The following is a 17076-nucleotide window of genomic DNA, read 5'->3' on the forward strand; positions in this document are numbered from 1 at the left end:
CATCTCTGCAGCACTCCACCAATCAGGCCTGTGTGGTAGAGTGTCCAGACGGAAGCCACTCCTCAGGTAAAGGCACATGACAGCCAGCCTGGCCAATACCATCCCCACAGTAAGCCTGGTGGTGGCACAGATGAATGCAGCAATATACAGAGACATCTTTGATGAAAACCTGCTCCGGAGCGCTCTGGACCTCAGACTGGGACGAAGGTTCATCTTCCAACAGGACAACGACCCTAAGTGGCTTCGGGAAAACTCTGTGAATGTCCTCGAGTGGCCCAGACGTGAACCCAGCTGTGAACCCGACTGATCATCTCTGGAGAGATCTGAGAAAATGGCTGTGCACCGCCACGCCCCATCCAACCTGATGGAGCTTGAGAGGTCCTGCAAAGAAGGATGGGCAAAACTGCCCAAAAATAGGAGTGCCAAGCTTGAAGCATCATAACCAAAAATACTTGAGGCTGTAGTTGCTGACAAAGGTGCTTCAACTAAGTAGTGAACAAAGGCTGTGAATACTTATGTCGTTTTTACTTTTAATAAATTTGCAGAAATTTCTAAAACATTTTTCACTTTGTCATTATGGGGTATTGTGTGTAGACTTTTGAGGGGAAAAATGAGTTGAATCCATTTTGGAGAAGGCTGTAACGAGCTGTGAATACTTTCCGGATGCACTCTATGCACACTTGATATTCAGACATTGGATATTCAGCAAGCAGATGCAAGAAAGTTGTTTTGATAACACACAGGGTACACACATGAATGGAATAATATTTGATACATCGATACAAAGTATTTCAGCAATAAAAAGTATTTGGCTTTTTCTTACATGTCAAATTTTCCACGAAGCCTATTTGGCAAAGCAAAATATAAAATACGAGCCAATTTCTCTACATGTGTTGTAACTAATAGAGAATAATACGGTTAAATGGACTAAAGGTCACAAAATAAAATGTTGGACGATTCAATGATGTAAGATGAAAGTTTGAGGATCAGGGAAGTTTTTACACTTTATTCTTCTAGTGAACTCACAGATGAAGGTGAGCTCTCGGGTTTTTCCTCCTCTCTCCACTTCCTCCAGGAAACATTCCTGTCGGAGTCAGAGGCTTGTGCGGACGGGTAAATGGGAGTTTTGACGTGTTTGCTCTCTTGCTCCCTGAATCTATGACACACTTATGAATTAAACTCGTGCAAACAACTGAATCAGTTTCTTTTCCTTCACGTTACGCAACAATGATCGACCCACACAGTGAAAAGTGCCTCTGGACACACAAATATGCATCTTTATGTGACATTGTGGGACATGTTTACAAAAAAGGACGCATTTGTTTATCCACGAAAGACCATCAGATTTTCATATATATTTAAAACATATGGATTATATTTATGTGTTTTAGCACAGATACGTATTCTGCAGGAAGCTCATATATGGAGAAGAATAAACGTGAGTGAGAGGACACACCTCTGCCCCTCCCTCGCTCACAGGCTGCAACATGCTGGTGAGGATTGGGTTTATTATGGACTGAGATAACAGACGCTCTGGGAGACGGACAGAGCAACATCTGGATATTTAAATCTCACTCACACCACAAAGAGACACATCACGCTCTGGACAGGTCAGTTATTCTTCAACTTTAAAAAACTCTTTAAAAAAACCTTCATTTGTCTCTTTAGTTTCTCTGCAGGACTTCCACTCACATCTTTTGCTCTCTCCTCTTCCCCCCTTCTCTCTTTTTCCATCTCAGAACGATCATTTACTTTTCTCTTGACGTGATTATTTACACATGGTAGATTTATTACAAACCCATGACTCATTATTTAAATACCTGTGGACTGTGAGCTAATCCACAGCCATTACTCTTCTGGCAGCAGCGAGTGTCCAGTTTTGTTTTGCTGCTGACTAATTAACTCAAAAATCGTCAAAAACAACTCTGCAGCAGTTTACAGTGAAAAATGCCGTGTCTGTATTTCTATTTATCAGTTACTGTTGCGTTTATTTCCACCGTCTTTTCCCTCAGCTTGTCATCTAAACTGAAATTACAGATGTTTTTCATTCCAAGACAAATGTGGTTTTACAATATTCTGTCACAAACGGGGTGATGGTTATCTCCTGACAAATGGCGTAGATGTGTCTTGATTGGAAACGGCTGAGACACCAGGTTTATTCAAATCTTTAAATATTTTCTGACACACAGTGTTTCCTCCTGACAGCTTCAGCGTGCTGCCTGCACCGAGCTTTCAGTTGCATTTCTTACTTGTGATATAAATCTGGCTCTGGTTGACTTTGTTTACTCGTCCACTCTCGTACGAAGCCGTCAGGGGAAAACAAACAGCCGGCTTCAGCTGGACCAGAGCGGGGACATTAGGACTTAATCAGGAAACAAGGACTTGATGTTTGTTTTGTGCTGATCATGTTGGGATGCAAACCATTTTTAGAACCGGTGTCCTCCTCTCTGCATCGCTCATCTTTGATAGCATCGTCACACTCGAGTCCGGGACACACGCAGCGACCTGTGTTCTGTGGAGCTGGTTTTCAAATGGAAAGACAACAAGAGACACTCAGAACAGATCCTCTCACGATGGGCCAGTCAAACCATCAACACAATATGATCGGCTACGTTTTCTGACGCTCTTAACGTGACAATTTTTGATTCTGTAATCAAACAGTGCTTTTATTCTAGTGCTTTGAAAGTACAGTTTTGCTCCTACAGTGCATCTATGTGCAGCACGTTCTCTGTCATACATCAAACACACTTCCACACTAATTTGGAGTTCACTGTCTTGCCCAAGGACACTGGGAAGGGATCGAACCACCGACCCTCTGGTTAGTGAAAGACCTTCTCTTCCACAGCTGCATAACCTCGCTGTAAGATGTGATGAAGCACTTACAGTAAACAAACATATAAGATAAATACATTCTTACTCTTATCACCCCCCCCCCCCAAAAAAAAATTGTTTTCTTTATGTTTGTTTTGTTGTTTATTTGCTACATAAGGAAGATTGCGCAAGAGCAAACTGAAAAGTTTACCACGAAACCCAGTGGCGGGATGTGGCACGTGTCCAGGAAAAAGCATTTCAATTTTGGCCCCGATCCGCATCAGGGAGTGGGTGAATGATTTCTAGGTTTGGTTGCTATGAGTGTGTTTTTTTAACGTCTACACAATTTGCCTTGGGATTAATTCATGGATGAGGCCCATTAACAGGACTGATATCTGTTAGGATGTGCAGTGTGGTGCAGCTTGATTGAATCTAAAGGGTCTGTTGGGCCTTGTGGGAGGTTTGAACTCTACTGAGTGTCATTCTAGACACTGGACACTTTAACTACTAGTTCATAAACCCATGCAGGGTGTTTGAACCCAGACATTGTACAAACATGAAGATGTACACCTTTAGAAAAGTTCTGTCACATCCCCCTTGTTCAGTTTGTCTCTGTGTACTTTTCATTTTTTCTTTCTCAGAAACCTGCAGAGAAAGGAAAGGCTGTGTTGAAACCCGGCTCATGTTTGACGCGGTGCTGCCGTCGCCCGGCGTGTTTCTGCACGCCGCCTCGTGCACCGAGCTGCTACAGGCTCTGAATAGTTCAGAGGCTGAGTCAGAACTGACACCCTCTACTTCTGTAAATCACACGTGTTCAATTAGCAAACATATGTTTTCTTCATCTACAGTTACTGGTGCAGAATGTTGCCCGGAACAAAGCCAACTTTTATAAATGCTTCCTTATGAGATTTGTACTAAACTAAAGTAATCTGATGTAAAACTGGCAACTACAGGAGAACATGCTGATTCAGGTTCTAACGTTGTCTCTCGTCCTCAGGACCCATCTCCCTCCATCATGACGAACATCACTCAGCTTCTCTCAGGTCCCACTCAGGGAGATTCAAACCCAGAGCGCGACAGCGTCGTGAGCAACGACTTCTCCACGTCCTTCGGCGCCCTCATCCTCGGCCTGGTCTGCCTCGTGGGCGTCCCAGGGAACTTCTTCATCGTCTGGAGCATCCTGGCACGAATCCGTCGGCGCTCAGTCACCACCATCCTCATCCTCAACCTGGCGTGTGCCGACGGCTTCCTCATGATCCTCACCATCTTCTTCATCGCCTACCTGGCCAAGCAGACCTGGGTCTTCGGCAACGGCCTGTGCAAGGCCCTGTTCTACCTGTGCAACTCCAACATGTACGCGTCCATCTTCCTGATCACACTGATGAGCGTGCACAGGATGGTGGCCGTGGTGTTTCCCACGAAACTGACCATCGTAGCCAGCAGGAAGATTGTGAGGAGGGTGATCGTGGTCATGTGGGCGCTGGTGATGCTCATCGCGATTCCCTCACTGGTGTTTCGGGACGTGAGAATAGACAAAGACGAACGGAATATGAGCAGAATTGTGTGTGCGCCCAATCACACCCTCCCTCAACATGTAAGTAAAGATAGAGCTGCAGGTAACAATTAAATTACTGAACCATTTCCCCAAAACTTGGTGGAAGGATCAGCAAAGAAAGAAGCCTATGAATTTAGGCGCGAGTCTGGTCAAAGGGGAGAATCCAGGAATTGTTTTAAATCATTTCTTTAAATTGCTAATATTCCACAATTTTCAGAAGCAGAAAAACCTCTGACCTGAGGAGCTGGAAACTTTTAAACTTTTAAACGATGAACAACTTAGCTCCGCTCGTCCTGTTCCGCCTTGTTCTGACAGATCCCTTCATGTCGGCTGAAGCCCAGATAATCATCACGTTTCCTTCTAATTCCCCCTTCCTGTGTGTAGGTGCGTTTCCAGTACGCCTTCGAGACCGTGTCGGGATTCATTCTTCCTTACGCAATCATCATAACCTGCTATGTGCTCATCCTGCGGCGCCTGAGGCAGACCACGTTCCGGAGGAAGATCCGCAGCGAGAAGCTCATCCTGGCCATCGTGGGGATGTTCGGTGCCTTCTGGCTGCCCTACCACGTCATCAACATGATGCAGGTGAGTGACTTCACATGGGAATCTGCTTCTCAAGCCGGTTTACGAGCTGTGGAAACTAACACTTTAGAGGCACTTAAATGAGACTTACTTATAGCACTTTGTAGATTTGCTTTATTTGAAGAAATTGACGTTTCTTGATTCTGGTTACCTGAGTCTGTACCCTCGGGGTTGAATGCACTTATTGTAAGTTGCTTTGGATAAAAGCGTCAGCTAAATGAAATGTAATGTAATGAACTCAAGGTTTGGTTTGGTTCCAGGTTGCATCTATGTGGTACCCAGAGAATTCAGCCATGAGAGAAAAGTGAGTATTTGTTCATCCGCTCCTCATGACAGAATTAAAAGCTAATCCTAAAATCAGAATCAGAATCAGGCTAATAGTGGTATTAAGTATCAACGTGTGTATTTATCTGTGTACGTGCAGACTGGATTACATCACCAAGTCGAGTCGGGCCATCACCTCAGCGCTGGCCTTCATCAGCAGCTGTGCCAACCCCATCCTCTACACCTTCGCTGGGAAGTCCTACATCAAGAAGAACGGCTTCACCTTCATGGCGAAGCTCTTCGAGGGGGCGACCTCGGACCAGTCGGGAACCAAGTCCACTACGGTCGGGGACAAAGACGCTGGTTATCAACCAGCGTCCAAGTGAACCAGTGTTATGGATTTGTAGATAGAATGTGTTGAAACCTAAAGTTTGACTGAAACAATCGTGTTTAACTGACCTGTAAATAGTTTATTTTTTTACATTTTTATCGTTTAGTTTTTCATTTTGTGGCAGTTAGAGAATATAATTTTTTATAAAATGGCTAGAACATGAGAAAATGCAATGTGAGAAAAACACTTACTGAAATTCTTTGAGAACCTTTCGCTCTATTTACCATTTGCAGTTTATACATTTATATATATTTCGTGAAGGTTTATCAGAAACTAGATTTTACCACAATTGTCCCATTACATTTTATGTTACTGCGTTCAACATCATGTTTACACAGCAGCCTCCACTAATAGACAGTTTTGAACGTAAACATGAACTTATTTGTTTACAGCCCCATTTTCATAAATTGTAGTTCTGCTCAATTATTGTTATTAATCAGGAATGAGTAGTGTTGCATGTAGATCCTTATTTCACTTTAGATTAATGTCAGAGCTTATTGTAACTTAGTCTTGCAAGTTCCTGTTTTAGACCAAAGGTCATTGAATCACTTTCATCAACAGCTCACTGAATAAGTCAGTATTAAAGAAATCTGGTAAATAAGTTTTAGACTGGGGAAACTTTTGATCACCGCAGGTAACACCGTTTTTAAGTTACCTGCAGGCGCAACTTTAATCTTATTTCTCTTTACCATGAGTTCTGTACATTTTTATAATGCAGCACTTAAGTTTCATGTTACTTTCTGCAATCATGACAACTGTAATTAAGTTTGTTTGCTTTTGAAAATCTCAGCTTTGAGTAATGCACATGTATTGTTAATGTAATTTTTTATAGCACTGAATTGTGGCATTTTCATATCCCTGTTTTTTTAAGCCCCCAGTCTTAAGGCATATCACGTGATTGTGTCTTCGCCTCCCCCCCCCAAATATCCATCTTTGTTTCCTGCTAAAAGAATTGAGTCAGTAACTTCAAAACACGTCCAACTACTGATAAACTGATCTGCAAATTAAAGCAACACTGCAGTTTAAACCCACTTTTCTTTATTTGACAGCAATCCACAGTTTATACAATAGCACAAGGATCTGTTGACCTACAACTGGAAATAAAATGATAAGAGTAGAAATAATATTTAGCTTAGTTTCACCAATACATTACAATATCCCTAAAACTGAGGCGATCCAGCATCGTTCCCATTACCTGGAGAAGAAATAAAAATAGTTAATAGGAGTGTCAAATTCTATGTACATCAGTGTGGCTCTAGCAAATACAAGCAGGCAGGATTTATAATAATAATGATCTTTAAATAAATACTTGATGGCAAAGTGTCTTAAGAAATGAATTTGAAGAAACTACAGAGGGCTGTTCTTTTAATCCATGTACAACTTCAACACTTACAATAATGTGCAACTTCATGCATCAGTGAACTGAATAAGACGAGGACCGTTACTGACCTTATCTCATCAGATCCATCCAGGTCGGGCTCTGAAATCATAAAATAAAAAAACTTGTTTGTTAGTCTCGACGTGCAACAAAATAAAACAGGTGCTGAATCTGTTCTGTCAAACCCCATCAGAGCAGTAAAGATTATAATCACGAGGTTCAGGTGAAACACGGACTGCAAGAATCATCATTAAGGGTTGACTGGAGAAAAGTGGCATCATTCAAAAAGTTGACATAAGTTATACCTTCCTAAGACTAATGCAGAGTGAGAGATGTTCCGATAAACTGAATAAATCCAAATAATCTTGATACTCATCAGAACCGAGGCCTGTTTATTCAATATTGAATTATAATCATTAATTCCTGCAGATCTGCAAAAGTACATTTACTCAGGTGCTGTACTCCGTTACAATTTAATGTACTAAATTTCAGAGGAAAGTATTGTAGTTTTTACCCATTTATTTTTGCATCATAGATTCAAATAAGATTCCATAAAGGGGAAATCTAAACTATACAGCATTTGAAGAGTATTCAAATTAGCTGCAAATCAATCAATAATCAAACTAAAGGCTATAGCAACATGTTGTCTGAAACAAAGATTTAAATGAATAATCACATCAGAATAAGGGTTTTCCTGATTATTAAACAGAATTAATCTCAGAAAGGAGCCAGTTTGCAGAATAACTCCTCCTCCGTGTTCAGAGGAAAATAACTTTGTATTTTCATTCCACTACATTTACATCCCAGTCAGTTACTGGGTAAGTGGAGACACGTGTAGACAAGTATTGTTTAAGATTAAACCAGTGGTTCAAGATTTGTATTGGTTTGAGACCTCGTGGTTGAAAGAAATGATTCCACCCTGAATTCAGGGTCAAAGTTCAACTCCTTCATTTTGAACATTAAATAACAGATGATATAAACAAACCCACCTGACGATTGGTTGAAATAATAATAAAGATGATTAGAGAATAAAAAGTTCTCTTCACTCTGACGCAGTTCTACTTTGTGGCTCACGAGTCAAACAACCACGAGGTCTGAAGCGAACAATGGAGGGAAATAAGGAAATAACCACAACAAGCATAAACAGACAGACACACACTAATCACATGTGATTACAAACCTGAGGGTTGTGTATCGAGGATGAAGCAGAACATGTGTTTGGTTGTGAGTCTTCAGCAGGAACATGTGCTTCCTCCATCACCGCAACGAGGAAGAGAGACTGTTAATGAAGCGGAGCCGCAATTTATCTGCTGATCAACACCACGTGTCTGCTGCGGTCCTGCGTCACAACCTGCCACTTCCGGGTCTGATGCGCAATAAAGCTAGTGCAAATCTGACTTTGGACTGTGGAGGTTTGAATGTTTAAAGAAATTACGCAAAATATATACACACTCAGTGATTCTGTGGTCTTATAAATATGATTATACAATAGAAACTACTATTATCAATTAGATCAGTATTGTTATTACTACAGCTACTACTACTACTATCAATTGTCCACTATATAATAAATGAGCATGATTGGGGAACAATAACAAAGAGACACTGCATCTGGCTCTCAGTGAACTTTAATTTACTTTTAAATGTGGAGATATTAAAGACTTAAACAAAATTACAAAACTTAAGATATCAACAATCTGACAAAAAAATTGTATAAAATAATAACAGTTATAATTAATACAATCAGTATTATTTTTCCCACTAGTACTACTACTACTGCTACTAATTGTCCTAATTGTCCTGACACAGCAGTTACAAAACTTAAAATATCAAACAAACATTAATCTAATCGTATCAAATGTATACATAATAATAATGCCAAAACTACTAGTACTACTAATAATAATATTAACGTACAACATATCTTAATATAATAATATCTAATATTATTTTATCAAATGAAGTAGAAACCCTGTTTTTTGTGTTTATTTTACTCTATAATATACTATGAGTATGAATTGACACAAAATGACAAAAAGACTAGATAGATCGATCAACATCAACAATCACAAAGAGACACAAAATGAGTCAAATGGATCAAAAATGATCACAACAGGGATAAAAGACACAAAATAACAAATTGGGACACAAAACATTATACATTATTATATATGTAAATTATACTCAATATATAGATAAGTGCAAAGAGAACCAGCCGCTGTGTTTAAATAAACATCAGCTGTTCTTTTAGAACCCACAACTCCCTGTAAACTACAAAATGACGTCACTGCCGGTTGAAGTACGGAGCTCGCGTTGGTCCAAAAAGCCTGAACGCATCTCCCTGGCAGCACCGCTCGGTCAGACTGACACCGGGAGACCTGTCGTGTCCTTTCACTCTGAACCATGAGAGTCTTGATTGGTACGTGCTGTATTTAATTAATATTTATTCAGATAGTATTTCCTGTTATCAAAGGTCAACGTGACAGAACGCCACCAGCTAGCTGCTAGCTGCTGTTAGCATAGCAGGCGTAAAGCTGCATTTTCCACTCACGTCTTTTGTGCACATTCGCGTTTGTTCGTCCTGCTGCAGTGAAACTGACGTGATGGTGATAAACACGTGACTGTGTCACTGTCCAGTTTCATTGTTACACAAAGAGAAAGTTCTCTAAAGTCACACAGGACTCCTGTTTTGTAAGCATGTCTACTACGCATGCGCACTTTCAATATAAAACACAGTGAATCTCTATGTATTGTATACAGTTAGTTTGTCATTTAAATGAATGAGGCTCGGCTAAATAACAGTAACACTCCTCTCTATAATGTTTAATGGCGAAAGTTGAATTAAACCAGTCGAATTTGACCTTTGAAACCATTAAGATATGACATCATCTCATACTGTATATTATATGTTCTGTTTACACTTTTATATATTAGCTTTATTCCCTGTATACTTTTCCCCCTGCATTTATAAGTATTGCATGTATTACTCACTGATGTCTATGATGTCACTGATATTTTTGACTGTCCTCTTCGCTGCTGTAACACGGTAAAGATAGAGAGACAGACAGATAGGTAGATACTTTATTGATCCTGTTGTGGGTCTAATAAAGGATTATCTTATTTTTATTGTATCCTATGTGACAGCAAGTGCAAAAAAAACGCAAAGAAATGTAAATTGTATCTCAAAGCATCACCTGACTCAATATTCAAACGTAACACACCTGAGGATTCCTTCAGATAATAATCTTTTCTATAAGCCTGTGTCCTTGTCTTCATCGTCCCTCTCGTAGGAGGAGGATCGGGCTTCGTGGGCCGGGAGCTGTCCCGTCTGCTCAGAGACAAAGGTCACGAGGTCACAGTGATATCTCGCCAGCCTGGTCCAGGGAAAATAACTTGGGTAAGTTGATCTTTGTTTCATTTAGAATAACAGTGAAAAGAGAGGAGTTGGCTCAAAAGCTCTTGTATCATATCATTTACACCATTTGAATACTGCTATTCATATTGTATACGATATCTGTCTATACCATATCTGCATGTATGTATAGGTCTGTTCCATTGATTCCTCCTTTACACCTGCAGCTGTAATGTTTACAATGATTCTGAAATCGGGTTTTACTGATGGTTGGATCTCCACCTGCTTATTGGAGATATTTACTGTATGTTTCCTCGTCTGTGCTCCTGCAGGGTGAGCTGGAGTCCCATGGCCTCCCACCATGTGAGGGCGCCGTCAACTTGGCTGGAGAGAATCTCATGAACCCACTGAGATGGTGAGCAGCAAAGAAACAGAGGCTACAACTGAAAATCTGTACATCTCAATTCATTATAATTTTCAGATCCTACAATATTTAGATTGGCTGTTATATTCGACTAAGTTTTACTGTTAAAAATAATTATGATTACACTGTATAGGTTGAAGAAAAGCACATATTTCCTGACGAGCAAATATTCACCACATTTGCTTGATAAGTGACCAACTCACTATTATCTTAGCAGAATAGCTAGTGGAATAATAAAAAGCTGACTCATAGAGCCACACACAGCTGCCCTGTCTGTTTTCATATCATATGTAATCCCGGATCTCATTCTCCACCTGTTGATCTGTTTGTATTTGTGTTTTCAGGTGGAATGAAAGCTACAAAAAAGATTTGTTCTCCAGTCGCATCGATACGACCAAAGCTCTGGCTGAAGCCATCGCTGCTTCGCCCACGCCCCCCCACTCCTGGGTGTTGGTGTCAGGTGTGGGTAAGTCCAATGACCGAGCTATGCTGCTCAGGACAGATGAGATGAACTGACTGAGACATTAAAGTTGTTGTGTTAATTTCTGTCTTTTGTCCGCAGCTTGTTACAAACCCAGTTTGACAGACCAGTACACAGAAGACAGTGACTGGACGCCGTTTGACCTCCTCTCCAAACTCGTCAAAGAGTGGGAGGCGGCTGCGCTGCTTCCTGAGCCAGTGGCAAAAAGCACCAGACAAGTCGTCATCCGGCCTGGTGATTAAAAATCAGATGTTTATATGTTGTGTTTTTTATATTTTACACCAAAAGATACAAAGAAGTACACAAAACTACTTGTTTCAATCCCATTTCCCCCCCCCCCAGGGGCCGTGCTGGGTCGCGATGGCGGCGCCATGAAGCAGATGCTGCTGCCCTTCTGGCTCGGCCTCGGGGGAACCCTGGGCTCAGGGAGGCAGCCGTTCCCTTGGATCCACGTCTCGGACCTGGCAGGGATCATCGCCCACTCCCTGGAGCCCCTCGCCGACTCCCCCCCGCCGGCTACACAGGTGTTAAATGGAGTCGCCCCTGCGCTGATCACCAACTACGAGTTCACTAAAGAGCTGGGCCGGCTTCTGAGGCGACCCACCATTTTCCCCGTGCCTGGCTTCATCATTAACGGCCTGATGGGCTCAGAGCGAGCCATCATCCTCACACAGGGACAGAAGGTCGTCCCTCAGAGGACGCTAGAGGCCGGGTTCCAGTACAAGTACCCAGACCTGACCTCAGCCCTGAAGGAGATTGTTGGGAGTTAAGGGATTCTGGAAGATTGTGCACTGGCTTGAATTATGTCTGTTATCATGCCTTCACAGTTAATGAATCGCACATGGAGAGAAGATAAAATGTGTTGAATGTGTTGGACACATTTCTGTAAATCGTTTCCTTCACATCTAAAGTAACTAACAGCTTCCAAGATGTGTTGGAATCAAGTTTTACAACTTGCAGATTTGCCCTCTGAGATTTTGTAATAAAAAACATATACACAGGAGACACAGTGGACATCTTAACAAAGACGGGTGTGATTGTGTCCTGGGATCCGATTGATCCAGTTACAGTTTTCCCCGACAGAGCAGAACAACTTTTCCACAAAACCTCAACAAACCACAGAAACACACTTTCCTTGATCACTTCACGCACCAAACTGTAAATATTCATTCATAATTCTATTCCATAATTTAAGTAAGAGAAGGTTAATATTCTTCTTTCTTATCTCTGATATATATTGAAGAATAGAAACATACAGAAGAATGAATATGTTTTTCCATTCAGGGGATTTCTATATGTCACATTAAAAAGGTCAAAAGTGTCAACAACCTCTTAACTTCAATAAACAATAAGGTGGCTAAAGTACAGAGCTATGACTTTTTATTGATGCCATCTTGATGACACAGTAGATATTCAGTGAGTCCGTGTTCCCCGTAGAAATGCAGATTGTTTGTATAAAGGCTGATGAGCCTCTGGACGACAGTCTCATCTCAGTCTGAGCGTGTGTTCCATTATCTAAAAACAAAGTCCCGGCTGACTCATGACTCTGAATCACTCTGGACGTCTTCCTCGTCTTTCTCGATGACCGGCAGTTGATCTCCCCAGTCGCTGTTCCGAGCACAACGATACACGTCTCTGATGGAAGAGGAATCAACACAATGTTCAGGCAGATGAAGAAAACACACGATCACAGAACTTAGAAGCATAATTCCCAAACAGAAAGAAAACTCCTGGGTTTGTAAAGGGGCCGAAATCATATATTTAACTATAGGTGTTGTACTTTCTATAGACTTTCAAACTGACAGCAATACTCTCAAATAACTGAAAAAAAACATTTAAATACCTTCATTATGTCAAAATATTCCTGTAATTAAAATAATAAACCCAAGCTTTGATCCCAAGTAAAACTGAGCAAACCGAAGCTGCAGCTGATGAGTTTGAAAATACGTGTGATGCCGTATATCTTCACCTGCTGTGTTTTCGAGCCGTCACCACCATGTGCTGCAGTTTCCCGTCGGGCGCACACGTCCGACAGTGCACGTGTCTCGTCCGCCGCAGCACCGGAGCGACCAGCCGGGCCCAGTTCACACCTTCCGTCTCCGCCTCCAGGGGGCCCCCGCGAGTCAGAATCAGGTAACTGAACTTCTCTGTCTGACGCTCATTGTGCTGGAAAATGAGGTGGACGTGAAAATTGATATCATTTGATAAAGAATCATTTTATATATTTATAACAGACATGTTAAAATAAGTCAAGAATCACATATTTCTTAGCGTAAGGTAAGTCTCACCCCGGGCAGAGGCAGGGGTTGGTACATCTGCTGGAAGTTGCAGGGGACAACGTGCTCTCGGGACAGTTTAGGACACGTCAGCTCATGTGGACACTGGAAAAAAACAAACAATGGAGAAGACGATCCGGTAAAGGCTGTGACACTGAGAGCGTGACATGTTTTAAAACAGGCTGGGATTCAAACCTACGGGAGCGAACACGGACGCTGGTCTGGAGTCATGGACCGTCTTGTCTTGTTTCTGAAGATGGAGAAGAGAAAATCATCAGCTTCGAGAATCCTTACCATCAAATACACATCAGCGACTAAACAAAATCCCTGGTGAGGATTTCAGAACATGAACCTTTAATAACGCGTCTCTGGCTTCCATGAGAATCTGATGTCCCTCTTTGGTGCCATTCTCCACCAGCACCTATAAGAGGAAATGCAAAATAAATAATAGAATATCATTAAATAAGAAAAGGTCCCAGAATACTGAAGTAGAAGAAAATAAGAAATGTTAGCAACAAATGTCTGATACTATGTTAATTACTGAGCTCATCTATGCAGCCCCTCATTGGCTTTAATTTAAGTTTAATCAGTATTTCCACCAACCAGGTACGAGCTGGTCTTCCTCCACAGGGTGAACACGGCCTCTTCTCGCTCCTTCACACCAGGAATCTCCGACAGAGTAAAAGCTGCGACCGTCAAATCAAACTGCACCTGGAAGCAGAAACGCAGCCGAATCAGGAGGTTAGAAAAAAACAGATCATTTAACGCTCACAACAGCAACAAGGTTCATCTTTTATGTTTTATTTAAAAATCCAATAAACACAAATGGATGGAGGCGGTAACACGCGATTGTGTGTTTACAAATTTCTTAGTTTAAGTAGTAGTAAAGAGCAATGACAGAAAAATATAGATTAAAAAAATGTTTAACCTCGGTCACCACAGAACACTCATACATCACATGAGGAAGGAAGGAGGGTCTCACCTTAGGAGAGACCGGGAGGAACTGTCTGAAATAAACCTGCTGGATGTGAGCTGGAGCCTGGTCATCGTCTCCTGCTCAGAAAAACACAAAGATGCTTTTAATGATCACACAAAAGCACAACAACCCCTGAGACAAATCACACAATCTGTGAGTGTGTGTGAACCTTTGAGAAGTCGTTCTGCCAGAATGTTCATCGGCCCAGAGCTGTCCACACACACCATCTCCTTCAAAGAGGCGGCCCAGTGCGAGTGGGACGCCCTGCAGGACAAACACTGGAGTTAGTCTTTCATTTTATATGTGAGTGACGTGAAAACTCTCTTTATGCTGCAGCAGTGATGAACACGAACCAGACGACTGTTCCCAGCCCTGAACCAAAATCCAGAAGAGACTGAGGAGCAAAGGAGGGATCCCTCTTCTTGATCTGGAAAGACAGAAAGACTTTTATTTTGAAACTTTAGGAAAACTAACTCGTTATTTGAAGCTCTAACATCGTGATGTGATAAAACTTATGATTCCCTCCACGTGCTCATACCTCGTTCAGAGCTCTCCTCACCGCAGCGTAGCCGCCGGCCAGCCGGGCCGCCATGTACACAACACACAACTCTTCATCATACCTGAAACACAGACACACAGTGAGCTGAACAGAAACTCCTCTTCATCTCAGACTCAAACAGGGTAAATCACCAGCTACTACATTTTGCCTGATTTTTGGATTGGATTTTCTGACATTACATTATGAACTAAAACATCAGTTTCTATTATGCCTTAAAGCTATAAAAGGTTTAAAGTTATATTTATCACAACTTGCACATATCAGACCTATATTTATATATAAAAATATCTATATATAGCACATAAGAATGACATTTTACTACTGGGAAACTAGTGGATTTAATGGAGAGCATTTTCTGAACACACCCATGACTAAAAAAAAAACCTATAAATTAAAAGATGAAAGAAATACTCAATGACATTTAGATAAATACGTTACTTTAAGGAAGTCCAGTGATATGTTGTTCTCTTGAGCTCTGAGAACACTTTCCTCCTGATGCGGTCTCCCAGTGCGTCCTCGTCTATATCTGTAAAATAAAGCACGTTCCTTCTTTAACCAGCTGCTGCTTCACATCATCTCTTTACAGTTACTATACCTCTACATCCTCCTTCGTTCATGGACGTGTGTGTGACTCACCTCCTCCCTTCTCCATTGCTTTCTTCCAGAGTTCTCTCTCCAGACTCACCGCTGTGCGTCTCAGGGTCACGTCCTCCACGGCTCGTTTCCTGCTCCACAGGAAGTTAGCGAAGCTGTGGGTGCGCTCGGACAGACGATTCACTGGTGCCCCTGGAGCAGGTGGAAAGATCCAGGTGTCACACAGCAATTTGGAAAAGTTTCATTTCATTCACAAGTGAAGCTACAGAAATATTTGGCACATTGACTTGTAGGGAAAAATAATAATGGAACCTACTCTGAATAATCGACTTTGCAGCCATCTGGAGTTCCTCAGGGAGGCTCAGGGTTTTCAGGTTGGTCACACCTGGGTGCTTCCTGTGCAGTTCTCCTTTTAGGAAATCTACCTCCGACTGGGACTGGGCAGCTGTGCTCATTCTCTGAGGATCAAAAACAAACAAACATTAAACTCTTCACAGTATCCAACTTTCAGAATCACTCAAAGGAAATATCTGCGGAACTTAAATCGGCACGACATGGCAGCTCTTGAAAAACTTTTTTAAATATATCAGAAATGAAAATAAAAGAAGATTTGTTTCCTGTTCTTCTTCGTTATAGTACAATGCAGCATTTGTTTGTGGGTCACATGACATAGAAGCTGTGTTAGCTAATTTTAAATATAGACATAAAATACAAATACATAAAATATCCAAACTAATCAGATAAAAATTAATGTATCTTATTTATCTAGGGTGGCCATTATATCTGATATGATTTGGGGTCAAAGGACATGGAAGTAAAAACATTAATATTCAGATACAATTTTCATGTCTAATAAAAATGAAATTGTCAAAGGTACAAGTTCTATCTCATAGGATTTGGAGTCAGAAGGTCAGAATTTGTTTTGATGCAGAAAATAATGATTAAACAAGAAAGAGTTCGTTTTGTCTTTTACATTTCAAATGAGGAGTCAGATCCAAGAGACACAGATCATTTCACAGATGAATAAATTAACGTATGAACAATAAGGATAACTTTAACCCTGTGAACTCAATGAGTTTATTTATCTCGGTCCTGTTTTGAACCAGTTCCTGAGTCTGACCTCTCTCTGGTGAAGATGCTGCGTTCAATGACACCAGGCGACACTCACCCTGAACGCCCCCGCGCCCCGACACAGCACTCGGACTCTGCAGCTCAGCGGCGCCATGTTTTCTGCGTCTGATCCCTTTTTAAATAGTTTAATATTTAAACTGGTTAATTTTCATTCCGCACGAGGACGAGCAGGGAGCTCCAGGCTCGTCCGGGTCCCTAAACAAAATAACTCCGACCCCCGGTTGAAGCGGAACCTTAAACACCACACTTCTGTTCCGCATGTAGGGGCGGTCATTCCACGTTTATTTACGTGTGTCATTCAA

The 17076-nt window shown here is 41.5% G+C and overlaps 3 protein-coding genes across 3 annotated transcripts; 2 read left to right on the plus strand and 1 right to left on the minus strand.

Annotated features, from left to right (window-relative positions):
• Positions 1-1457: 1457 nt before the first annotated feature.
• Positions 1458-6425, plus strand: ltb4r2b (leukotriene B4 receptor 2b). Its single transcript, XM_053437644.1, has 5 exons — positions 1458-1610; positions 3809-4405; positions 4751-4951; positions 5209-5252; positions 5373-6425. Exons 2-5 carry the CDS (start codon positions 3827-3829, stop codon positions 5596-5598), a joined length of 1050 nt encoding a protein of 349 aa, XP_053293619.1. The 5' UTR covers positions 1458-1610; positions 3809-3826; the 3' UTR covers positions 5599-6425.
• Positions 6426-9274: 2849 nt separating this feature from the next.
• Positions 9275-12603, plus strand: sdr39u1 (short chain dehydrogenase/reductase family 39U, member 1). The gene is made up of 6 exons (XM_053437659.1): positions 9275-9400; positions 10272-10378; positions 10666-10748; positions 11102-11223; positions 11320-11472; positions 11581-12603. Exons 1-6 carry the CDS (start codon positions 9385-9387, stop codon positions 12006-12008), a joined length of 909 nt encoding a protein of 302 aa, XP_053293634.1. The 5' UTR covers positions 9275-9384; the 3' UTR covers positions 12009-12603.
• Positions 12602-16996, minus strand: mettl17 (methyltransferase like 17). The gene is made up of 14 exons (XM_053437629.1): positions 16812-16996; positions 15960-16101; positions 15686-15835; positions 15488-15575; positions 15029-15110; positions 14844-14917; positions 14660-14754; positions 14497-14567; positions 14118-14225; positions 13867-13935; positions 13714-13764; positions 13527-13619; positions 13208-13404; positions 12602-12873 (listed from the first exon to the last, which is right to left on the minus strand). Exons 1-14 carry the CDS (start codon positions 16866-16868, stop codon positions 12777-12779), a joined length of 1374 nt encoding a protein of 457 aa, XP_053293604.1. The 5' UTR covers positions 16869-16996; the 3' UTR covers positions 12602-12776.
• Between the last annotated feature and the right edge of the window lie 80 nt (positions 16997-17076).

Source organism: Pleuronectes platessa, chromosome 13, assembly GCF_947347685.1.
Source record: "Pleuronectes platessa chromosome 13, fPlePla1.1, whole genome shotgun sequence".
Classification (NCBI taxonomy): domain Eukaryota; kingdom Metazoa; phylum Chordata; class Actinopteri; order Pleuronectiformes; family Pleuronectidae; genus Pleuronectes; species Pleuronectes platessa.

Bases quoted from the DNA above. Each gene is read 5' to 3' on its own strand.
- mettl17 (XM_053437629.1), bottom strand. From the start codon at position 16,868: ATGGCGCCGCTGAGCTGCAGAGTCCGAGTGCTGTGTCGGGGCGCGGGG. The intron at 16,102-16,811 runs GTGAGTGTCGCC...TTTGATCCTCAG, and splicing joins GGGGCGCGGGGGCGTTCAGG to AGAATGAGCACAGCTGCCCA. The intron at 15,576-15,685 runs GTGAGTCACACA...TTTATTTTACAG, and splicing joins AGCAATGGAGAAGGGAGGAG to ATATAGACGAGGACGCACTG.
- ltb4r2b (XM_053437644.1), top strand. From the start codon at position 3,827: ATGACGAACATCACTCAGCTTCTCTCAGGTCCCACTCAGGGAGATTCA. The intron at 4,952-5,208 runs GTGAGTGACTTC...GTTTGGTTCCAG, and splicing joins ACGTCATCAACATGATGCAG to GTTGCATCTATGTGGTACCC. The intron at 5,253-5,372 runs GTGAGTATTTGT...GTGTACGTGCAG, and splicing joins AATTCAGCCATGAGAGAAAA to ACTGGATTACATCACCAAGT.
- sdr39u1 (XM_053437659.1), top strand. The intron at 11,224-11,319 runs GTAAGTCCAATG...TTTTGTCCGCAG, and splicing joins GGTGTTGGTGTCAGGTGTGG to CTTGTTACAAACCCAGTTTG. The intron at 11,473-11,580 runs GTGATTAAAAAT...CCCCCCCCCCAG, and splicing joins ACAAGTCGTCATCCGGCCTG to GGGCCGTGCTGGGTCGCGAT.